Here is a 26,061-nt window from a genome sequence, read left to right on the forward strand (position 1 = left end):
AGAGGGTGATGTTGGATATTCAAAAAAAAATCTTTCTACTCCCAGAATTCAGCAGATCGGTATGATATGTCTAGGAAAAGATATCTTAACATCAAAAATCTACTCCGGTCTTGTTTTCTGATTTACAGTTTTTTTCTTCAATGAGAAAAACGGATTTTTGCATACGTTTATTTTATAATTTAGAGAGTGAGAAACTAAAATTCAAGTTTCTATTACATAAAAATTGCATGCAAATATTGTCTTTCAAGATTTACTTCATTATCTAGTCTCGCACTTCAGTTATTTGTTAACCGAGTTGAAAGCTCTTTTTTAGTCGCAAAAAGCATTGAGGATATGAGAAGTTATCATTTCGTCTGTTCAAATCAATCGCTGGAATCACATTCTCTTCGACAGAATGAAGGAAATAACGAGTATAGAACATTCGAGATACAATTTATTTTGTTAATTTAGTTTTCTTCTCAAACTGTTATTTGTTTAGTTGTGAATGAATTGCTCTTTTTGAAACCTTCGGATGAGCTGGTGTCCAGTACACTTGTGGTGGATCTGTACTCTGTGGTTTTGCTGAACCGGATGATGGGCGAGAAAGTGTTCTTCATTAGTTTCTTGTAGGTGAACTTGATGAAGATGAGACCCACTGGCGCACATAAAAGGATCGACAGCAGACTACCTATACATACATGCGTGATACAAAATTAACACGCAAAAAATTGAAAGTTTGAAAAAAAAATCAGTTCAAAATTTGATTACAGAAAAAAATTGAAACCAAAAAAAAAAAAGTTTTCATGTTCTTTCTCTCAATGAAAAGTTCTCTAAATGTATTGTTGTGAAAACTAGCAAAAGTAGTTTTGGTGCCTTTGAGGATGTCATTTGCCATCTGGAACTCGTGTTTGTGGTCCTCCCTGTACTGTTCTGGGTCCCCACTTTCCTCCGCCTTCTCCTCCAGGGTAGACAGGGGCACTCGGCCCATTATGGCCTGCACTGTGGCTACAACACATCACAACTGAACACAACATGCTTCAGATCACATCCAATGAGAAACTGATCAGAACACTACATTAGATCAGATGAGGGCGAATCCCCTCATCAAATAAAGACCCACTGGTGAAGATAGGAAATGGATGTGTCAATTTTTTACTTACTTCTACATATTGTTTTCTGGTCAACGATGAGCCAAGACTCCGATTTTTTTTAAAGTAACAAGTTTTATTTAAAGTTCATTTTGTTTTTATTACAAACTCAAATCATGTCTGACATAGGTTCCATCAAACTCTTACTGCTGACTTAAGACTAAAGAAACCACTGTTTGCAAAAAGGGACGAGTAAAAATTGCGATTATGTTGTTATGATTACATCCATGACTCAAAAGTTGTGATGTGATAAAACTTGAGTAATTTTAGCCATTTATTTTTGACAAAAAAAGCCGTTGCCAACCTTTGGGGCACCAGGCTAGCGCCACGAAAATACACTCCTTCAGAGACCACTCCGATTCCACGTTATTGGGGAGACTCCACTGCACTCCCACGAGACCCCCTGGTCTGTTGCCCCTCCCCCTTCCAGTCCTCTTCTTGCAACATGTGATCATGCCATGCAGTTTGGTCACCACGAAGGCCCATACACATCTGATCACCACTCCGAATATGATGATCAACACTGAAGCACGCCAAGTTCACTGTTTGGGCTCTTTTCCAGTTACCCCCCCTTTCAAAATACCAAGCTTTATGTTTGTTTTACGTGTTATTACGGCTAAATGCGTGATGTTACGCTGTAAAGTATGAAGAACAAATCTGTTCACGCCAAATTTCATTGCATTATGACAACGTTAAATAAGCTTTTCAAAATTGAATTTGAAAGGGGGGGGGGAACTGGAAAAGAGCAACTGTTTGTAACACAAGTCGTTATTTAGTGCCATCTGCTCTATTTCGTAGTAGATTTTGATAAAGACCCGAGTCCATTTACCCGAGTAAGAGTGAGTTTATAGACAAATTTAGCGCCTCGCTTCGCTAATAAAAACCAATCGCCTATTGGCATTGATCAAAGCAATTTTTAAATCGACTGAACTTAAAATGAATAAAGGTCGCAGCAAAAAATTTGAAATTAGCATCGTTTTTTTTTGCGGGGTGTGGTAAAAGAATCCGAACAAAAAGCTACAAAAAAAAAGTCGAAAGTCAAAGTAAATTCAGCAAATTGGATATACTTTTTGTAGAAAATGACAAGAAAAACAAAAAATCGTTGAACAAAATTTTTCAAGTTTTTTTGCAGATTTTTTGAAATTTTGAAGTTTTTGATTCCTGAAAAATTGCTGAAAATGTGCGCCTAATCTTCGTAAAATCTAAAGACTCAAATGATTGAATAATTGAGAGCATTTATCGGTAAATAAACTCCAAAAACCCATAAATCGTGAATTCCATTTGAATGTAACAGCAAAAAGACCAATAATCTGCCCCACAAACGGTACAAATTGGCGCAAACTAGCCACAAGAAACGCTAATGAAGTCCTTGAGACAAATTATTCGTTTTGACGGTCAGCCTTAATCAAGGCTGAACCGAATAAGAACCAAAAAAAAAACACTTGACACGCTTATTCAGTAGGAGAACACAGTCGCGAAGCCAACGACACCAAATAGCCTTAGCGTACGACTGCGCTGGCACGTACTTTTTTTGTGGTCAAAGTGGTCCCTGGTAGAAGCGAAGGAAAGCTTGTGGCATGTGGTCAAAGCAAAAAATGGTTTGGAGTTTATGCTTCCAAACCACGTGAATCGGTACTAACGGGAGTGATTGGCTTAGAATTCAAAGCCTGCTTAACTAAGCAGAGTGTTATTCCTAACACCTCTTCAGTAACGCGCCGCCTACCGCCTATTATACCGTAGAGCACGCGCTTGACACTTCGAAAGAGGCGCTCCAAGGAGCCGCCATGGTGGGGTGCGCCTGGAATGTTAAGTTTCCAAGCAACACCTTAGTGTGCAAATATGGTCGGAGCTATGCCGTTCCAGTTCTTGATGCAAGCAAGTATTTCTTTTTCCGCACCAACAATGTTCATGCCATTAACTGACCAGATCGTGCTTGGTGTACCACGACCCGCAATGAACCGTTCAAATCCGATGACACAAGAACTAGTGTCCAGAGATGGCACAGCTGCAAAAAGTACAGCCCTGGTGCTGAGACAAGTGGAAAGAAACACCCATCTTTTCTCAACTCTTCTGCGAACCGGAACTTAAGCCAGGGTCCAAAAAAATCCACACCCGTATGATAAAGGGTGGTTGCTTATATCCGAGACGTTCGACAGGTAAATTGGACATAATTGGGGCTGTATTGTACTATCTTTGCGTTTACGGCATGTTGCACATTGACTTTGGATAGACTTAAGTAGTCGACGCAGCCCACGCATTGCATATTTTAAACTTAAAACGGAGTGCATCTATTCTATATCTTTTTAAAATGCATGTGTTGTAGGCTGCGGGCCAACAAGCAAAACAGGGTATGACGGGCATCGAGTAATTTTGAGTGCTTAGTATCAAAATTGGTGTTCACTAAGCGAACAATCCGGTCGATCGAAAGAATGATACCGGCGGGACCAAAAAACGGAGAGTATGTGGCACTATTACTACTTTTCTTAATATGTTTGCCAGCGGTGAATTTTTTCAATTCAACCGGCAGGAACTCCATCTGAGCAAGATGAATTAGTTTGTTTTCTGCAATATAAAATCAGTGGGGTCGGTGATCTAAAAGCCCATACCGCGAAAAAGCTCATGTGAAGGCAGCGTCCTCAACATAAACGCGACAACTCTTTTATACTTCATAAAGGAACTAAATCTCTCCCAATTGAATGTTTGGGATGCTTGATGGATGTGACATCGGTGACGAAGGAAGAAGATGTCTCCTAACAATTATCGTTATCACAAGGAGGACCTTTCAAATTCGGTCGATTCGAGGGTTTCGCCGACACAATTAGCAACGAAAACAGGTAATTTGTCATTGGAGTTTAGCCACTGCAAAACCGTAGTACTATTTTTCCACAAGTAGACATGACTCAACTAGCAGAACAACTTGAAGCTCCAGCTTAGGTATAGATAACGCTTTTATCGGCGCGACACCAGTATTACCAAAGGTGAAGGATAAATGAGTTTTGCGTGAACTCAATATTCGCGCACTCAAAAACTCAACAGAACAAAAAACGCCCTGCGAGTTATCACCGAACATGCGAGGCTCAATTTGATCAACAATTTATAAAAAACAACAGCAGGGAATAGTCAGTTGCCCTAAGAGTGAGAGACCGGAATGCCATTCGAGAATTTTTTTTTTGATGTCTTCCGGTAATTCGTCAACCCAACTTCGGCCTCTGATTTTCCAAATATCTATAAGCAAAAGAACGGCACTAACTGTTTATGGAGCTACTAACGCATCAGGGTTAAAGACAGAAGAGAAAAACTCAGGACGGTTTGTTGAGTTATTGCATTATCGAGACGCCGATCCACACCTCTGCTAGCATCCAATGTGTCTTAAGTATGGTTCCACTTAAGACCAAAGACTGATGATTAGTTGGCACCGTTACATGTTTCATTGACGGGCGCAAAGAAGGTCTTTTGTAAAATTCTGGGTTCATTGCTAAATTAATTTCATCAGGATTACTGAAAAATTTACTTAATCAAAATAAATCCCCCAAATTAAATAACGAAACTAAATCTCGCCCAATTGAATGTTTGGGATGCTTGATGGATGTGACATCGGTGACGAAGGAAGAAGATGTCTCCTAACAATTATCGTTATCACAAGGAGGACCTTTCAAATTCGGTCGATTCGAGGGTTTCGCCGACCCAATTAGCAACGAATACAGGTAATTTGTCATTGAAGTTTAGCCACTGCAAAACCGTAGTACTATTTTTCCACAAGTAGACATGACTCAACTAGCAGAACAGCTTGAAGCTCCAGCTTAGGTATAGATAACGCTTTTATCGGCGCGACACGAGTATTACCAAAGGTGAAGGATAATTGAGTTTTGTGTGAACTCAATATTCGCGCGCTCAAAAACTCAACAGAACAAAAAACGCCCTGCGAGTCATCACCGAACATGCGAGGCTCAATTTGTTCAACAATTTATAAAAAACAACAGCAGGGAATAGTCAGTTGCCCTAAGAGTGAGAGACCGGAATGCCATTCGAGAATTTGTTTTGATGTCTTCCGGTAATTCGTCAACCCATGTTCGGCCTCTGATTTTCCAAATATCTATAAGCAAAAGAACGGCACAAACTGTTTATGGAGCTACTGACGCATCAGGGTCAAAGACAGAAGAGAAAAACTCAGGACGGTTTGTTGAGTTATTGCATTATCGAGACGCCGATCCACACCTCTGCTAGCATCCAATGTGTCTTTAGTATGGTTCCACTTAAGACCAAAGACTGATGATTGGTTGGCACCGTTACATGTTTCATTGACGGGCGCAAAGAAGGTCTTTTGTAAAATTCGGGGTTCATTGCTAAATTAATTTCATCAGGATTACTGAAAAATTTAATCAAAATAAACCCCCCAAATTAAATAACGAAATTAAATCACGGCTGATCTTAAATGCATGGGTAACGTTCACGAACGAATCCAAGTAAAGTTCATGTAACTTTTTTTTGTATACGACTTACGCGGCCTCAGGGTATGTGGACATATTATCAATTGCTGTTTTTCGGAAAACGAAATTGACGCATGTAGATGAAGCCCGGGCGCCGAGTTTATGGCGAGTGTACTGGTAAACTAAATCATCGGAAATGGTATCCTCTCGCTACAAAAAAACTGAGAGCATGTTGAACGAGGGCGAGGACTCCTACCTGGAGGACCATACCCTCTTTATCCGCAGAGATGGCTGCTTGTGCTGACGGAATTGCAAAAGTACAAAAACTAAATTTTGGAGCAGGTCCGGACTTATTGCAGCAAAACGGATTTATTTAAGGATCTGCCGTTGAACTTGAAAGCCCCATTAAGGACTCGGTGTACCTTACCCGGCTTGTTCGGGTATACGACGGGATGCTGCGGAAAATCGGAAGATACCATTCGCGATTGAAACGCGAACGTGGATTTTGCGGTTCCACAGTAACAACATAGCCTTTCCCAATTTCCTCTCTAATTGTGTCTCCAATATTTTGACTATTTGACAATTACTTACGAATTCTCTTTAAATGGAAAACGATAACTAAACTGAGACACTGTATTGATGCATAATTAAATCAAATTCATTTAAACAACATTAGTTTACAAACTGGGGTAATTTGACGCCTCAAAGCTTCTGCTTGAAGCCTACTTTGTAGCTTTTTGAGCTTTAAGTGGTAAGCGGTTAATTTCCGACGTGTTTTAAGAATGTCAAGGTTGGCGCTATAACGCCTCAGAAAATGGAGAGTCTTTAACTCAAGGGAAGGAGGCTAGTGGAGCTCTTTGTACATCTCAGTTAGTACCTGGTCCTTAGCCTTAATCTTTTACGACGTTCAGAACGAGAATACCTGTTAAATCTAATTTTTTCCTTTATACCCCGTTCCGTTGTCCCTATAGTTTACAATCGTACAAGTATTTGAATTATACCGTAATTACAAAATGAAAAGTTGCTCACTACTCAAGTTGCAATTGTTGTCGTCGCGTTGACTATTTATTGAGTTAACTATGGCGTCTTTTGAAAAAGTCGCAACATTGAGACAAGAGGTTACGAAAGTAGGATCTATTCTCTATTCTTTTCTGAGAGTTCCTAGCGTTAAAGTTCAATTTTAAACCGGGTTTCGTGAAACACGTTTTTTTGACGCGCATCTGAAAAAATCAACATATTCTACTTAACATCATCGTAACTGACCACCTAAAATTACTCTCACACAACGAAAAATAATCGGACAGGAGCAAACGGCTTCGATACACTTGAAACGAGCTGGCTTTCAGTTTTACCAAAGGTGGGTGGGGGATATGTCAAATTGGCTAAGTTCTAACAACACGCGCGGAAGAATCCTGAGCATTAAAAAACTCAACTTAAATTGCCTAATATTTCACTTGCAGACCACTTAACATAAGGTTGGTGTCGTCTCACAGCACAGTTTCGCGGAGTTCTGGCGACGTTTTGAGGATTTTTTTGACAATTTTTTTTTATGATTTCACAAAGTTTTTCAGAAAATTTGATCAGCCGGTTCGAGTCAAAAATTAATCCAATTTTTTTTTCTAGTGCCTACTTCCTATGTTCCGATTTCACGGATTAACCTTCTGCTCACATATATCATAAATTTTTTGTTATCGGGAAAAAGTGTCAAGCGTTTTGTCTATGTACCAATTGTAAAATTTTTCAGTTCATCGGAGCTGCTCAAAAATTTTGAGTATTGAGAAAAAATCTCGGGTGCTAGCTTGCGGAAAATTTTCAACTTGTAGTATATCGTATATAATTTTATAGCATAAATCGGAAGTTTTAAATGACTTTGAGGCAATTCGAAAGTTTTAAATGATCATGATGTAATAATGTCCTCGAGCCGAATTGTTTCTTTTTGACGGTCAGCCTTATTCAAGGTTGAACCAAAATAGAAGCAAAAAACAAAAATAATTCTCAAAAAGGTAGAGAACCCTTTTTTTAGTATGTAGAAAAATCGGGCCGTGGGGGATTCGAACCTACGCTGAGAGGATCTTCTTAGTTTTAGTACATTTAGAATAGTCCGCTCAGCCATTAATTTTGGGCTCTTTTTCCTAACTCCCCCCCACCTCACACGAGCGTAAATTTTATGGTCTAACGAGTGGCTTTACAAGGTTGATTATGAAGACCAAATATATTTGTCATGGCCTAATTAGTCTGCATGTCATTTTTCATGACAATCGGACAATGTGAAAAGTAATTTTAATAAAAAAAATTTGCAGGTGGGGGAAAGGAACAAGGGTCTAATTTTGTATAGAATTGAGTTTCACTTTGTCTTTGTATGCATTTATACTCTAGTTACATTTGCGTTGCAACAGAAAAAAAATCACAAAAGTTTTTTCATCGACTTCAACTAATTTTTTTTTCGGTTTAAGTTAAGCATAAATATTGTAAGCCCGCTCTCTCTCGCCTTTATTCGCTCGAAATTAGACTGAAAAATAAACATTCAAATCGGTTATTATCGATATTGATTTAGTGGTACCTGATTTTGCGTGGAAAACAAAAATGACAAAAAACTAAAACACACCAGAAGACAAGATTACTCCCCATTTTCAATAATTCTCTTTAAATCATTTTTCAAGAGTTCAAGATGAGGTTTAAAATGCGCTCAGAGCTTTTGCTTTTTGAACCTGGGAGCAGAAGATATGTACGTTTCAGTTGGACTTTCTCTCTTAAATCCCGCCTTATTTTGTTTCAAAATGCAATAACTGCCTTCCAATAATTGTCTCAATTATTAGAGAAGACTCCTTGAAAAATGAAATCAAAATAGTTTCAGTTTTTTTTTGTTAAAACCTCACTGCTACCTTTCGGTTCATTGAACTCACTGATTCCTAAAACCCGCATACTGTCCATCTTGATCAGCTCGTCCAGAATGAGTTCAGTGCCCACTAGGCCGAACAGAAGAGGGGCGACGAAAGACCATGCATCTGCGAAGGAAGCACTCACGCTCTGTTTTACTCGGTATGGCCACCGAATACCTAAATACATGATACAATTTAAGGTCACCCTTTTCGCCCGACCTCCACGGTTGCGCCACATCCCTCTTCGATCCACTGGTAAACCTACTGCTCAATACTTTGTCCTGTCAATTTTCAAAATTACACTTTGCTCGCAGTACATGCTGATTTTTTTTGACAAAAAAAAATAAAACTATTTACCCATATGAATTATGATGAATTACGAATTATAATCTGACGCGAATGTCCGATGTGCCGAAAAAAAAAATTAAAAAAGGAAAACTTGTTAGGTCTACTGGGAGTTCCGAAAATAAATGTACACTTTGAAACAAAAGTTGATTCGCCTTTGTTCGCATCATTTGATGCTATGATTTCAGAGCGTGAACAAGAAATAAGGAAAGAAAATCAACACAACCTACATAAATGTCTTCAATCCGTTCAATGACGAATGACCCAGTGCCTTCGAATGTGCAAAAATATGTTTCGCAATTTTGTCCAGATCCCGCAAACGCATGAATTAAAAGAGATTCACGCCACTGATGTTTTTCGTGCGACATCCTTTCAACATCATTTAAGGTTTTACACCCATAATTTCAATCCTTGAACAGTAGTTGAAAATGAAAAAACTTAGCTCGCCGCTTCTTAAACAGGGGGGGGGGGGGGGGGGCACAACAGTGGTTCGCCGTGATGAGCTGTACAGTCCTGTCCTTCGTGGATAAATGGTCTTACTCGCTTATGAAACTCTGTTTAGGACCGAAAACTGGTATGCTTGTCTGTGGCGATTGTCTGTGGAGACTCGGGTAACTGCTGAAGATGTTTTTTACCCCAGATCGTTCATGACTGATCTAAAAAAAATGATCCTTTGCTTCTACGAATATCGGATGTTTGATGCTGCGTATGTGAGATTGTAATTTTCCTGGTTATGCCTATATCTGAGGACGAGTGATGATCATTGACAGTGTATCATTTGACCATTCTGCTTAATCTCCTCTCGCCAGTGTCGCTGCTAACAGAAGTCATCCGGTGGTTCTCATTACCTCTGTCACCTAATTTACCGTTCAGAGCTTTTCGTCAGTGCCGCGCTCTCAACTATCATCTCATCGACCTCGTCTTCTGTTATCTCAGAAGAGGCAAACGTATCTCATTGCGTTTCTTATTCGCATTGTATTTTGATTTGTTTCGATTTGAGTTTTGACAGAAGTGATGAAACCAAAGTTCATGCAAAACTGCTGATATGTTGATGTGTATGGGTGGGTAAATGATCTCAAAAAAGAGTACTAACTGGACACGAATGCTGTGACAACACTGGCCAGTGGTCCCACTCCCTTCTGGTTGTAGAACTTGGACACTATGATGAAGGAGAGGGCGGCGAGGAGGAGGAGGAAGAAGCGGATGCGGTTGTTGCGGCCACTGTCTCCGAAGCTGATGTACTTCTCCTCCGTCTCCACCTCTGTCTGAGGAGGCACCCACCAGAACACACCACTCAACACTAGACAGAATCCCACACACATATACAGGACATTGATACTTGTTCCCCCAAAGATCAAACAATGATATTAACTTTTTTTATTCAAAGCCAAATTTTTCAGCATTTAATTTCAAAATATTCCAATATATTCGTTTCTTCGCACTTTTTCGAAGATTCTGACCAAAATTGAGCTTTTTCGGTGCGCAACTTTCTCCTCAAAATTAGTAGAGATTGGCTTCATAAAAGCTTTTAGAAAAGTTTTGGGTATCATTCATGCTCGGCCAAAATTGTTTGTCGTACCTCCGGGCGGTAATATTCCCCTGTATCCAGCGTACTAGCCTGTGTAGAGTATTTAGAACTATATAACTGTATTTATAGTTAAAGAAACAAAAAACAAACATTTTTAACATAAAAATCGAACATTTCAAATTTTGTGTTTTTAACCATTCAAGTTGGCTTAATTGATCCGCAGAATATAATATGTTTTTAGAGAAGATCAATGTACCATTTATTTGTTGTAAGATAAGAAAAATTGCGTGTTAAAGCGGTCATGTAATTAAACACCCAGCTCTTCGTATCACCCGCACCTCGATTTTTTTTGAAAATGAGTAAGCAAAAACATGCAGACATATTTTTCTCGACACAAGGTCCGAATCACGCGACCAATGGGGCTTTAATATGCTACCACAATCGGCGTCTTAGACTTTTGGATTAAAAAAGCATCACACGCAATATTTCCTTCCAGTCACTTTTAAGGTCGACTAGTTTTTCAAAGATTTGATGCCAATAATGTCTCAGTTGGCTCAGTTTAGTGGACCAACTAAATTTTGACGTATCATGCGAAGTTTTGGAAGTGTTTTGATTGAAAAACAAAAAAAAATCTTACAGCCTCTCGGATTACTAAATCCAAGTTTCAATTTCTCTTGCGTTAACCTTCTAACCCAAACCAAACCAACTAATATCCGGCTGATTTAAAAATTTTATACTGTTTGCAACATAATGAAGTCCAATCGGAATCGCCCTAATTCAACCCGAAAAAAAAAAGCTTTTACTTTTTGAAGTGAGTGGAAACAACTAACGTAGTGCAATTGCTATGCAGGCCACAGTCCATGCAAAAGTGACCAGCACCAGAGTTCCGGCTTTTTCGTTCTCGAATGCAGGCACACTAATCAGAGAGTAGGCGAACAGGGCACTGATGTCGTCCATACTGGCTGCTGTGATGATCAGAGGCGGCAGTCCATTGTCTGAAAGAAACATAAATACTATGTCAAATTCGCCAGTAGTGCACAAGCTTCCGACCATTGTCACCAAAGCAAAAAAAGTCACCATTATTTTTGAAATTTTCATATTTTAAGAGCGTAAGACCAAATAGCGATTATTTGCAGCTTAAAAACAGAAAAAATTTTTTCTTGTATGAAGTGTCATTTGGCCAGAAATAAAATATGGACTCGAAATTTTTCGAAATTCAACAAAATTTTATGATTGGCATTTTTAAAATAAAATTACCCCAATTGAAAAAACTATATCAATAGGTAATTTATTGTATTCCGCTGGGAAATCTGGTAACTAAAATCCACTTTCGGAACTAGAAGTCGATCACGTCGTTTTTTCTATGACTCTTACACTTTTGCGGCTGCGATAGCTTGCCTTCCTTTTAACAGAGCAAATGTAATGAGGTTTAAACAAAACGAAAATCAAACATGAAAATCAAATTTGAGCGTTCATAAGTTCTAAGATTTTATCCTGAAAAAAGTCATCAAGACTTAAATAGTAGTATTTAATACGTTCCTGACTCGTAAGAAAGTTTCAAAACATCTCCAAAAAAATGTTGAACGTTTCTTAGCTTGAGGAAAATAATTTTCGAATTCTCCTACAACGATCTTGTTACGCTGAAGTTTTTCCGCTGCTTGAATGCTTTTTATTTTGTTTGTTTTTCGACACTTTCGTGAAAGTTGTTTTTGACATTTTAAGGAAAGTTTTTTTAAAATTATTGGTGTATTTTGGCGCGTTTTTCCTCATAAATAACTAAATCTATCGATTTGGCTGGCTCAAATGAGTGATTTTGATTTCAATTTTTTTTTAAAAATTGGAACAACTTTTTCTGAAGATTCGGAAAACAGAAGAAAAACAAAACAAGAAATTTGAAGAAAGACTCAAGCTACAACCAGTCAGATTTTTTTGAAGAAAAACAAAACGAGAAAAAAAGTTTTCTAACCTTAGGCAGGAAATAATGAGTCAAACGAAATTGTAGGTTTATAGCTTGATTCAAACGAACTTTATACTTTTCTTAGTTGCTATAAAATAAGAACATGGCCGAAACAGAATTATTCAGCTCAAAAAGAAAAGCCAAAATTGAGCTGTTTTCTAAGTAAAATTCAAGTAGCAGCCTTGAAAGAATCAGAAAAGTTAACGCACAAAAAAAAACAACTAAAAGTCTTAAACTATATAAACTATATACAAATACGATACAAATCTGAATATTTCCACTACCGTTTAACTGCTGTTTCACCTGACATTTCACCAAAAAATTTTTAAAAAAAAACTTGAAACTTTAAAATTTCAGTTACAAGTTTCAACATAGTTTGAGCAAACTGCTGGGAAAAATTTGATTTTTGTTTCTGGACAAAGTTAGTCGAGACAGAACACGCATTCTGTTTTAACCTAATACAGTAATCATATCGTGATCTTTTTAAAACGTATTTATAATGAAACAGTTTTTTGATTTTTAAGTTTGTTTTATTTGCTGTGAAATATGAACATGATAAGGAAAATGCAATTCAGCTGAGAGATACTTGTGAGAGTTCTATTTAAAAAATGACAGGTTAAGTTCCAGGTGAATAACCTTTTAGAACCTACTCGAATATTGAAGAGCACAACTTGACACTTTTGGCAAACTGATTTCATGTAGGAAATAGCTTTAAAAAAGAATCAGAATTAAATCAGCTCAAAAATGTAATAATAAAACTCAAGTTTGTAACTGGAAACAAACACGAAACTAGTTTGTTCGCATTATAACAAAATTTTGAAGATTCGGACCATCCTTTAATATCTATGACGTATATGTAAAAAAGACAGATTTTATTTCAACTTTTATTGACAACTTTCACTCCACACGCTATATTAAAGCGTTAAGTGATACAATATGATATAGACAGTGTACTACAAAAAACCAAGTAGCTTGCCTCATTTTAGTTTGGATTACAAAAGGAGGCGGATCACTTCGCCAATGGTGCATTATAAAACAAATTATATCAAACGCTAATTATTCTAATTCGTTCTATCTTCACATCTTCATAACTTTACGAAACAAAGAATCCGGTTCAGAAGCTGTTTTTTTGCCTAATTTTGTGCAAATAATGACAGGTTAAAATGTAGGAAAGAGCTAGTTGAACTCTTGTTTTTGATTGACGAGAAAAATCATACCGAGCTTAATTATTCGGTCAAAAATACCACACGGTCTGAAAAAGGTATTTTAATTTTCATTGTTAGCTTTTCTTATTGTAGGATCTGATAAAACAATTGTAGGATCTGATAAAAACGTTTCTTATTGTAGGATCTGATTAAAAAAATGTTACACTTTAGACGAACAGCTGTTTTGCTTCAACACTCAATAAGAAAAAAGTCACTTCGATTATTTAGAGGATCTTGGCCTTTCTTTCTGATCAAAACAATCGGCCAAATTTATGCAAAAAATTTCCTAGAAATTCATGATTTGGCAGGATCAATAATTAAATTATCAAGATATGTTTTTAAAAGGATTTTCTTCTCAGTAAATGCAGGTTTTGAGAACCACTTGAAAATTTAATTAAGCTTAGTCAACATGTTGACCATTGCTCTTCGAGCTTTCAGAAAAGCTTTTTCGTTTCTTTTTGATTTTTTGTCTTAAAATTAAACACCTGAAGCGAACTTTATGCTTGAGGGAAAATTGAAAAAGCTGAAAAATTTTTCTAATGGATTTTTGCTTAAATCATTGAAAATGGAAAAAAAATTGTATTTGGGTGTACTTTAGTTTTTTTTCTTTTTGTTTATGTTTTACGCAAATTCAGTTGCCACAACCACTCATCGGGGATGGGACGAGCGGTAAATTATAATAAAGCTCTTTCAGTCATAATTTGTTTGACACTATAATTGACACTAATTTGCAAAAATTAAAAATCTTTTTTTGTAGTTTTGTTTCAAATGTGGTGGGTTTATTCTGTGCTATTAAATTTTTGCAAATTTTGAAGGCTTTGAAAAAAAAGCGGTCAGGCAAAACAACAATTTTCAACCTTTGCAAATTTGTTGTTTAAAAATGGGGTGTTTTTCCTCTTGAAAAAATAAACTGAAAGTAAACAGAAATAATACCGCAAAAAAATCAAATTGGAATGTGAGCAACTTTTTTTAGAACAAGACCTACTAAAGAGTCTTCACTACGTTTTTTGACTCTTAAAACCCAAAGCAAGATTTCAGAACGTTTTTTCATTCTTAACACTTTAATTTTAAACCTGATTCTAATAGAATTTTTATGGAAACTGTTTCGTTTTTTTTTAAATTTATTTGTGGTAGAAAACAGAGCCAACATACAGTGGGAAAATTTTCAGTGAACATAATAAAACCGGAAAAAAGACTGAATTGTTATTTCAGAAACTTGACTTTTCGATATTGAAAATTAAAAATCTATGGCGTTAAAACTCTTTGAATTTTGAAACAATTTTTGATTGACACTATTTTGTTTGAATTAACCTAAATAGGCCTTGTTTTATTCCGCTGGGAAATCTGAAAAAAATATATTTTTGAAATTAAAAGTTGATCACGTTTTGCATGACCTGTGCCCTTTTGCTGTTCGATTGTGGAGTTCGCAATCGTTTTAACGAGGAAATTAACTGAACTTATTTGGGTGAACTTATTTAACGTTAACGCATATGCGAACTTGTACTTTGTAACAATTCTGCCAAATTCTTTTGCAATATCGTCTCAATTTCTCACCATATCCCTGCTGCTGTATCTTAAGCATGGTGGGCACAATGATAGCTGGAGAGATGCCACAGATGATGAAACCGAACATGTATGCCCATGCCAAGGTGAAGTCCAGGGCTGTCCATGCCATCATGGCCACTATGGTCGCCTCAACCACAACACCTGAAAACATCAACACTCTGACTCACCAGCAGATTTAGGGGGGAGGGGTTGCTGACGCTTTTTTTCTTAGGAATTCGGCCCCCTGCCGACCCAAAGGGTCCCCCTTTCTACTATTTTGAGATATCCATTTTTGGTGACGGACCCTTAAATTTTTCTAAAGGCGCCTTCGGTGCCAAGATATACTAATTTTCCTGAGGGAGCGCGCGGCGAAAAAAAACGCAATTTTTGGGTCAAAATTTTCCTAAAATTGCTTAAAAACGCTTTTTTTCGGCCTGTTTTTTCAAGTTTTGCCTGCGGCGCAGAAAATTTGTTCAAAATGGGCTCCTTAGAGTAATTTAGGAGAGCTCAGAACAATAATTTTGTCGACCTAAAAAACGTCGACAAAATTCTTAACAATTTTTTGAAAATCCGCCCCCCCCCCCCCCTCGAGAAAATCCTTGATCCGCCCCTGCTCTGACTATTTTCAAACGTCCAAGAAGTGACCTGTAAGTTCTTGTTTGAACTTCAGTTTGAGAAACAATAGGTGAACTTATTACATCAAGTGCTAATAAAAACTTTCAAATGGTTTTAAGATTGTTAGTATTTGCAGACAACCACGAAAAGAAAAAGAGCCATAAAACCATTTTTAATTATATTGACACCAAATTGTGACCTGGTGTGGTTGCAAGTAGTACAATTGTGCACCCCATCTGTTTGAAGGTGGCCAGATTGAGAGAGAGTCCAGCCCTGACTAGAATGATGGAGAAGGCGAAGTCGTTCAGGATCTCCTTAGTTGTCCGGTTGATCGTCCGGATGAAGGGCAGACAGTTGGACAGGACGAAACCGGCCAGCAACATACCTTATGCACACATTTAAGTACGAAAAGTGAAAGCCGCAGCATTGTACAGACGGAAAAAAGAAAATCTATTATGGCGCAAGTAACTAGTTGCATTTAGACAATTTTACCAATTTGACGAGTTTTTTTATTCATACAAAACATGTTGAATGCCAAAATATTGAAGTGTAGTAAAAAGTAGGTGAAGGAATGGTAGTTTGTGCTATCGTTTCTAGTTTTGATATCAGTGGTTGTTTTTTTTCTGTCACAGATTGTTTTTTTTTTTTCAAATTTCCATCTGCATTTTAGATACCACCAACAGAAACAATTTAAATGTGAAGGTTCTTGACCATCCACAATATAATTTGCTTATGAAGATTTGCTTGGATTGAACACGACGTTCAGAAGAAACTTAGAAGAATTGCTAAGAATATTAAAGCCGAGCCAGATACACGATGAAAAGACTTGCAACTTTAAAAACTGAATATCTTAGCGAAACGCCATTTTTGATTTTTTCTTATATTTTGCACCTGATTATTTTTGAACTTAAATGTGGCGTTATCTAAATTGTAGCGCTGTATACAAAGAAGCGCTTTCATGTTGCCAAGATTTAATGTTTTTCAGATGTCATTTTTCATTTAATCTGCATTGATTACTTCGGGAAAAAAATATTCCTGGCACATTTCAGACAAATATTTTTCAGACAACGTTTTAATTGATAAAACTTAGCCAAAAATTGTGACAACAACAGTTTTAAGCTCGACTCAGCAGCACTCTTCTCTGGTTGCGTTTGAAACGATTAAGATGGTGAATAAGTATTATAGTGCACAGGGGCGGATCTAGGATTTTCTCGAGGGGGGGGGGGGGGCGGAATTTCAAAAAATTTTCTAAAATTTTGACGACCTTTTTTTTTTTAGGTCGACCAAATTGATTTTTCGAGCTCTCCCAAAGCACTGTTTTGCCCCTATTTTGGCAAATTTTTCTGCGCCGCAGGCAAATTTTTGAAAAAACAGTCAAAAAAAAGCCGTTTTTGGGCACTTTTTGAAAAATTTTGACAAAAAAAATCGCGTTTTTTTTTGGCGCGCGCTCCCCCTCAAAGTTAGTATATATTGGCGCCAAAAGCGCCTTTAGAAAAATTTTAGGGTCAGGGCGGCCGACTGACCCTAAAATTTTTCTAAAGGCGTTTTTGGCGCCAATATATACTAATTTTGTGATATACACAGTGCTGATTTAAATTATCCGGACAAAATGAACAAAACTTGAATTTTCAAAACCGTTTTTTCTCAAATTGGGTTAAGATTAGACAAAAAGGAAGAGAACAAAAGTTGCTTAGAATTTCATCAGAAATAACATGGTATAATTTTTTCCGAAATTCTCAACCGAAATTCTCAACCAAAGTTTTACCCCAAAATGGGTCACTTTGGTTTTTTTCAAATAACCAAGAGTTACGCTAAAACTATTGCACCATAATAATTCTGAGGAAATTCGAAGCAACTTTTGTTCTCTTCACTTTCTGTCTATTCTTAACCCAATTTGAGAAAAACGCGTTTGATAATTTAAAACAGCACTGTAGCAATAGGTTTCAGGAGCGCTAAATGCTCGAAACTTGCATGGTCTTTGATTGGCTCGAATGTTTCTCATGTAGAGAGAAAAAGTATATACTACTAAATCACTGGCGCTAATAGTGACACTTGCGAAACAATTTATGTCGAAAACGGACAATGTTTTGGTGTTAACCGATGAAAAAAACTTAAAAAGCATTACTGAATATCAGTAATCACGCATCTTAGAAGAGTGAAAAGAAATCAAATATAATGAGTTTTTTTGGATTAAATTGTTCACAAGATAATCGACTCTCATGTTACCCTCGAACAACAAAATGGAATAAAAAATCAATTACATTCCACTGTTTTATAAATTTAAAACTAATTATAATCATTTAAAAATTAATTAAAATAGATTTTTTCCACTTCATCTTTATTTCGCGTCAGGCAAAAGTTTGCAATAAGTTCTGCAATTATCAAATGAATAATACCGAAGCTTTGCGAAACGAGTACACAGCCTACTCGATTTCTACAACTTAAACTTCCCAAACTGCATAACAATTTCATTCCGAAACCTCCTCATCGTTTGCCAATTTGCCAATTTGCCACCTTACACCCCTAACAATTGTCATTTTGTCCTTTACACCCACCACCACCCCACTAAAAAATAACTACATCAACTCCCTTCTCCCCAACACCAAAACCAACCGCCCCCTCCCAGACATTTAGCTCTTTGCCACTTACCCACCAACGTTTGTTATTTGCCTTTGTCCTTACCCCCCACCCCAGTCCCCAACCAGTCTCCTTACCAGATCCATCTTCTTACAAATCAGACACACCTCCCCCCAGCAGATACATCCCGTCCCCCAAAACAAATTGACAGATGTTTTTGGCCAAGTTGTTGACAAGACAGTTTAAAAAGGCCATTATTGGAAAATATTCCCTGTCAAAATTAGATACTTACATAGTTACATATTTACATACATACATGCATACATGCATACATACATACATACATACATACATACATAAATACCTAAAAACGCACAGACATATATACAGGCAGGGGCGGATCTAGGATTTTCTCGAGGGGGGGAAGGGCGGATTTTCAAAAAAAATTCGAAAATTTTGACGACCTTTTTTTTTTTTTTAGGTCAACCAAATTGATTTTTGGAGCTCTCCCAAAGCATTTTTTTGCCCCCATTTTGGCTAAATTTTCTGCGCCGCAGGCAAATTTCTGAAAAAACAGTCAAAAAAGCCGTTTTTGGGCACTTTTTGAAAAATTTTGACAAAAAAATCGCGTTTTTTTTGGCGCGCGCTCCCCCTCAAAGTTAGTATATATTGGCGCCAAAGGCGCCTTTAGAAAAATTTTAGGGTCGGTCGGCCAAAAATGGATTTCTGAAAAAGTATCAAAGGGGGACTCTTTGGGTCGGCAGGGGGTCGAATCCCTGAAGGGGGAAAGGCATCCGCCCCCCCCCCCGCCCCCCCTAAATCCGCCGCTGTATACAGGCATACAGAATAGAGTTTTTCAGATCTGAATTAGAAAGGTTGCTAGGTACGGGTAGTTTAAAACACGGAAAAGACGTTGAAAATTGCTTCTCAATAAAGTGGAGAAAAATCAATTATATTGGATTTCTATTATCTTTATCTATAAAAATGAAATAAAAAATCATTGATTTGCATTGAATTTTAATGTTTTAACATGATTTTTTTTATTTGATTATAATCGATTACTTTTTTTTATAGAGACAATGACAACAAAACTCAAATATAATCGAGTTTCATCTACGGAACTCTAGAGCGGGATTTGGTGGTCAGGCAGTTGATGATCATCTGCGTTCTCTGTGCTGCTGTTAATTGCTACCACTAGATCTCATTCAAGTTATATTTCTTGACTTTATGTCCGGATCTTTGCCCGGATCTTTGTCCCGACTCTAACTCAATAATTTGATTTGATTTTGTGTTTGGCTCGCATTACGAGGCCAAACTGTGCACTGAATAGGCGCACATTTTTGTGTATGTATGTTCCTGGATTCCATAGACAAACCTTTAAACTTGTTACAAAATGTTAGTGAATTCTACTTACCAAACTTCCGTGGATTCCACGTGCAAATAACTGTAACGTAAATTTTGTCGGCACATTTGTTGTGCCGCGGATTCCATAACAAGCGAATAAAGCTAGTTGTTCTGGATTCCGCAACTGTAAGTGTATTCCACAAAAAGTAAGCGGAATCCGCAATTTTAAGTGGAATCCGCAGAATTTGTAAGCGGAATCCGCAAACGTAAGCGGATTCCGCAAACTCTAAGTGGGTTCAGAATTTTGTTTATTACTGAACTTGCAAATGAACAATTAAAAGCTAGAGCTGGGATTCTTATCTATAGCAATGCGGAGTTCAAAGGCAAGGAATTAACCGTGGTCAGCGGGACCCACGAAGAAATTTCAAAAACATTTTTTAACTAAATCGGTGGATGTTACCTTTTAGTATTTTGGAAACAAAACACCGAATAAGTTAATAATTTGGAGTCTCAGTGTTGAGAGTTTTTGGAAATACAACACATAGCATATCGCCAAGTTAGGCCAGTATTTGGGATTGCGTCAATCGCAAATACTGATTTTGGAAGCATAACGCCGGATAATATCAATATTTGTAGTCACTGGGTTGAGAGTCTATGGAAACACAACACACACCATATCGCCAATTTAGGTCAGTATTTGGGATTGCGTCAATACTAAATACTGATTTTGGAAGCTTAAAGCCGAATAAAATCAATATTTGTAGTCATTGGCTTGAGAGTGTTTGAAAACACAACGCACAGCATATTGCCGAATTAGTTCAGTATTTGGGGTTGCATCAGTATTTGGGATCGGTAGGTCAGTATTTGGGATCGAAGTTGAGATCGAAGTTGACAGGATTTGAGATCGAAGTTGGGTTGACAGGAGTTGAGACCAAACGTTTGGTATTTCAACTGGTAGTTGATCAATGTAGTAATTGAGATTGATTTTCTGGTGACCAGTAATTAAGAGATATAATTTTAAACGCTATACTACACACACATATATGTAAACGAAATCCGCAAACAAAATGGGGATTCCACTTACAATTTTCGGATTCCACTTACACGTTGCGGATTCCGCAACATCTCAGTTTAACTATACAAATGTCTTATTATATGTTTGCGGATTCCACAAACTGTTCTGGATTCCGCAAGTACGGTTGCGGGTTCCACAAAATCGCCTATTTTTGAAACGATTTTGAGCGGTACAATGTTTTAGGTATTTGTTTGCGCAATCCAAAACAGCAAAGAAGATCAAAGAAAATTAGCAAAGTTGCGGATTCCGCGACAAATCTGATTTTGGCCTATTGCGGAATCGTCTTACAATGCACAGAATGCACAGTTTGGCCTCGTATTGCTAACCGAAATTTTAATTGCATTGTCCTTGTCTACAGAGCGTACAGGTTTTGAATGATATTTTTCAAACTGATCGAACTTGTTTTTTGGCAGAATATCTTGTTCGCAAAATTAGAATGCCAATCTTGGGTGCTGTTGCAGTCATAAAAATCTAAAAATCTATTAAAGTTATTTACGGAAAATTTTGAATTATGCACCATTTACACAAAATTGCAGAACACCTTGTAGCCTTTGTGAGACTGAAACATGGGCTATTGTTTTTTTTGTGCGTTGATTACAGGGACACGGAAAAAATTATCGGCTTTTGGCACGGGACTAAGTTGCCAATGGAAGCCATAGACAAGTGCGCCTAAAAATACAATCACTTGTAGTGGGATTCAGTGACGGGAAAGCACTAATAGTGTTTAGCTACAAAAACGAGTTTTGCATTGTAATGCATGAAAGAACTGAACACTTCATAAGCGATCTTCTTTGTAAAAGACACGATTAAATGCAGTTGAAGTCAATTGAAAAAAAAACTGAAAACGAAATAGAACTTTCATATTTTAAAGTTTTGAAAACCAAAAACATCATGGGGCAATTGGCTCACATTTTTTTCGACTTTTCTCATAGCAGTCAAATATTGACATTACTCACAAATTGAGTGCAGATGGCGCATGTATATTCTAGACATTTATTACTTTTTCAATAAACACCAAAACACTTTTTGCAGTAACAATTTTTAATGTTGTCTTTATTGGGACCAACCATTAGCAAAATATATGAATGTGTTCAAAATTATATTTGGAAAGTTTTCAAAATCAGTTTTTAATCCGATATCATCCCTTAAACATGTTATCAGCATGAATCTCGGCTAGTTGATAGTTTTCGTCTAACCGAGTATATCGGGCAAGTGGGCAGTTCGTAGCAGGAATGACATGAATCTCGCCGCTGCATACACTATGAACATTCCCAGAATTGTTGCTCTCACTTCTGACACATACTCGTAGTTCGGGTCCAATTCCGTCTCGCAAAAGTAGTTCACGAGCACGAATGACAGGAAAGCCAGTAGTAAACGCGTGAGTCCCCACCCGGGAAAACTATGAGGGGGGCATCTGAAGGATAAACAACAAGGGTTCTTTTTTATTTCCCGCTCCTTATAGGTTTCGTTTATCGTCCGTTATGCGGCGATTTGGATAAATTATATCCCAAAAATTTAGTTCACTGAAATTGGGAAAGCATCAATCAGGGCGCCACCCTTCAGAAACTCGCCCCACTTTGCAGCTGTTTTATGATAACCCTTTCGAACATTATTTTTCCATTAACGCCTTATATATTGATTTTCAGGTGTTGTAGGTATATTTATTGATCTTAATGTATTTTGATTTTTAGACGAATACTAATTTTCAAAGAAAGTTGCGGAGAAAATGCGCGCAAAAGCTCGCCTGCAGAAAAGTCAATGCAATTTGTTTTTCTAGTCATTTTTCTACCAAATGAGTTATCCAATTTGCCTATTTCAGTATGAATTTCGAACAAAGCAAAGTCCAAACGTATTTATACGGGGTCGAACAAATCTTTTTAAAAATGTCTGTCGAGACCGTCGCGAAAGCCAAAACGAATCGAATTTTGGTTGAGAAAGTCGAAACGACCGAAGCTGGGTCGAACTGAGCCGAACAAAGTCGAACACTTTTTTGTTTGGTCGAGAAAGTCGTAACAAACCAAAATTTGGTCAATAAAATTGAAAAACATAAGAATTTGAAAAAAAAACAAAAAGATACTGATTTTTGGTCGAGAAAGCCAAAACAAATCAAAATTTGGTCGAGTAACTTAAAAAAACACCAAAATTTGAAAAATCACAAAAAGATACTGAATTTTGGTCGAGAAACTCAAAACAAACCAAAATTTGGTCGAGAAAGTTTAAAAAACACCAAAATTTGAAAAACACCGAAAAGATACTGATTTTCGGTCGAGAAAGTCGAAACGAACCAAAATTTGGTCGAGAAACTTAAAAAAACACCAAAATTTGAAAAAACCAAAAAGATACTGATTTTCGGTCGAGAAAGTCGAAACAAACCAAAATTTGGTCGAGAAAGTTGAAAAACACCAAAATTTGAAAAGTGCCAAAAAGATACTGATTTTTGGTCGAGAAAGTCGAAACATAAATTGTGAGCACCTCGCCGTGGGTCATTTTGTGTTTTGTTTGAAGAAACTTGGACTTTCAATCAGATCAAGCTACAATAAACGTCCTGAACTTTTTTGGAAATTTAATAAAAAATCTCCGGATTCTGTTCATTGTCCACGCACCTGATGTACCAGCAAAAAATGGAGGGACAATCATTATCCAGGGTCTTTCCCTGTATCGGGTGTTCTCGGTAGGATAAGAAGCGCCTGAATTTGTCGCATTTTTTCTTCTTTTCACGCACATTTGTCTCTTCGTAATCGCCAACAGATGACATCAGATCGAATTAAATTTTTAAAATTATTTTTATCTTCAATTCAATTTCAAAAGCTACACTTTTTTTGTAGTTTGAAAAAGTCAAGACCACTAATGGACAAAAGTAAACAAGCACTCAAGTTTTTACGCTTTTTAAGGCTTACTGAAGTTAGCACATGACCGACAGCAAATTATTCTATTTACCCTTTTTGAACATATCAGTTTTTTCTTATTTCAAGGACTTTACCAGTTAAAGCCTGGTCTCAAAATATCGGTTTTTACTATATACAATTGATTTTTGCCACTGTGAGAAGTTTTGCTGAGCCTGAGTTTCAAAAAAATATATAAAACTTATTAAACGCGATTCATTGCAGTTTTTTTCTCATTACATTTGAAATGGATTTGTTAAGTCAACGTGCTTCTTACTACAGACGGTACAAAAACTTTTAGGATGTGAAAAAAAACGTTTAATTTTCTGACATAGAAAATTGGTAGCGAAACAGTTTGATATCGACCTTGATATCAAAAACCAGGTTACCTTAGATCATTTGTTTTTGGTCGTTGCAAATTTTTTGCAGGAATTCTTAGGAGACAAGTGGGCAAAAACAAGCATAATTTCATGTTTTTTCTCTAAAATGCCTGTTTTCAACAAAGAACTGGGACAATTTTGACATGGAATTTAAGCAAAATTTTTAAATAGATCAAGAGCAAATGATGAGAGCTGCCCTCTATGAAATTATCAAAATTTGGCATACCCTTTTTTTTGGATCTGAAATTGCCAGTTTTTACCATCTCAGCCTGATGAAAATTTTATGCGTCTTGAAAAACTATTTGCAGATGATAACAATTGGCATTTTCAGACCCGGAAAAAACTGGTAAAAGCTTAGAATTAAAAATTGATACTTTCACTGAAAGTATTTTAGATTATTTGCTGCCGGTCGACTTAAAAATTCTGCTAAAATTAAAAAATACCATTGTCTAAAATAGTCTTTGAAGTTAGGTTTTTTAGAGAGTAAAAACCTGAATTTGCTTTTATACTGGAGAAAAAAAGTAACGCAACTAGAGAAATTAAAAACAAAAAATTCGGGAAACTTTTTGAAATATCATATAAAATTGGTTACTTCTATTTTGGTTTTGCCCGGAGATAGTGATATACCTAGATTTTTTTTCAATCAAAAAAAGTCACAAACCTCTAGGTTAAAAAAATTTAAAAAAAGCTCATTTTTCAAAACTTTTATCGAAAATTTTTTCGCAGTTTTTGCAAAATTTTCTGAGCCGAGCGAGAAAACGTAACGTGAATTTGCACTTCTCAAAGAACGAAACAAAGATTTTTGGTTCTTACTAGTTTTTTACGGATCGAATTCTACGAACTTTGTGTCATTTGATGGAAGCGGTTTACTGTCTGTCAGATTTCAATTTTTTTCTGTTTCAATTCACGAGTCAGGCAAAAATATGTTTCTAACGTTTTGTTTTCTAACAAGGAATGAAACGAATTTATGATCACAGGGTTTAATAACAAATTTTTTTTTGAATTTTGAAAAAGGTTTGGTTTTGTTACTTTTTCTCCAGTATAATTTTGTTTTGTACACTAGTGTAAAATTTCTCCAAAAACCACATTACAAGTAAGCATTGCAAAGAGTAAGAACTTGAATTTGCAAATGCAATTGGTCCTTAGCGTAAAGGTCAAAGTGAGTTTACATGTGCGAAAGAAAAACAAACATAGCTGAAAACTGTTTCTTGAGTTATCACTAGGCCGTAGCAAAGCAATACCAGCCAATGTATGCATCAAAGGTCTTAGAAATTTTATCTTTTGCATATTAAAATATTTCGGTACACTATTAGTCTAGTGCACTGCTGGGAGTTGTTGCATAGTTGTTGTTATATTTCAGTATATTAAAAGATCTTTTGCACACTTTAGAGTTGCATCGAGCTACTAATGTATATCAAATTGCTAGTAGCAAAATTAAATTGAAGGATAGATGTTATGAACCACGCATCTTTCAACCAATGATTTACGTATCATGAAGTTAATCAGAAACTTCAAAATAAGACAAATGTTTCTACAAAACTTGCTAAGTACACCTTAGTTCAAAAATTGAAACATCTTTTTGCATGCACTGCTCACTAGCTCTTTGTTAAAACTTCATTACGAGTACAAACCAAAGTTTTTGTGAAATTTGAGCGCTTTCCGCAACAGACTGAAAACAGATTTGACGTGGAATCCGCAACAGTGATAATTTTCTTTGATCTTATTGCTGTTTTAGATTCCACAAACAATTAGATAAAAAACTGTACCGCTAAAGTATGCGGAATCCGGAACAATTTCTGGGACCTCTATAAAAACAATAGTATAGATGCATATTCACAATACACTGTCACTGAGTCTGTCACTGTAATTGGAATCCTCAAAATGTAGGCGGAATCCCCAACTTGTACGCGGAACCTACAAATTGTAGGGGCAATCAGCAAAATGTCAGCAGAAGTCGCATAAATTTCTTGTGCAATTTTGTTTGTTGTGGAAACCGCGGCAAAGCTAATTTGCCGACAAAAATTACGTTACAGATACTTGAGCTTACATTTTGGAACATGTAATCAAAGACTTGTACCTGGATTCCAGTGACCTACACATCAAACTGTGCGCCTCTCCAGTGCATAATTTGGCCTCGTAGCATCGAAAATAAGTAACTTTGGACCAAGCAGAGCA

The 26,061-nt window shown here is 36.8% G+C and overlaps 2 protein-coding genes across 2 annotated transcripts in view; both read right to left on the reverse strand.

Moving 5' to 3' along the window:
* The window catches only part of LOC134848436 (E3 ubiquitin-protein ligase MIB2-like), a 445,218-nt gene that overhangs the window by 332,444 nt on the left and 86,713 nt on the right, over nucleotides 1-26,061 (reverse strand). The window lies entirely within an intron of this gene.
* Nucleotides 459-23,379, reverse strand: LOC134839676 (sodium/hydrogen exchanger 9B1-like). The gene is made up of 10 exons (XM_063855301.1): nucleotides 23,228-23,379; nucleotides 21,821-22,038; nucleotides 15,828-16,013; nucleotides 15,023-15,175; nucleotides 11,137-11,301; nucleotides 9,872-10,078; nucleotides 8,437-8,610; nucleotides 1,432-1,650; nucleotides 853-984; nucleotides 459-667 (listed from the first exon to the last, which is right to left on the reverse strand). Exons 1-10 carry the CDS (start codon nucleotides 23,377-23,379, stop codon nucleotides 459-461), a joined length of 1,815 nt encoding a protein of 604 aa, XP_063711371.1.

Source organism: Symsagittifera roscoffensis, chromosome 1 (genome assembly GCF_963678635.1).
Source record: "Symsagittifera roscoffensis chromosome 1, txSymRosc1.1, whole genome shotgun sequence".
Taxonomy (NCBI): domain Eukaryota; kingdom Metazoa; phylum Xenacoelomorpha; order Acoela; family Convolutidae; genus Symsagittifera; species Symsagittifera roscoffensis.

Excerpts from the sequence above, each read along its gene's own strand:
- LOC134839676 (XM_063855301.1), bottom strand. The coding sequence starts at position 23,379 with ATGTCATCTGTTGGCGATTACGAAGAGACAAATGTGCGTGAAAAGAAG. Across the intron at positions 15,176-15,827 it reads ACTACTTGCAACCACACCAG|GTGTTGTGGTTGAGGCGACC; the intron begins GTCACAATTTGG and ends TGATGTTTTCAG. Across the intron at positions 1,651-8,436 it reads TGAGTTCAATGAACCGAAAG|TGTTGATCATCATATTCGGA; the intron begins GTAGCAGTGAGG and ends GGCGTGCTTCAG.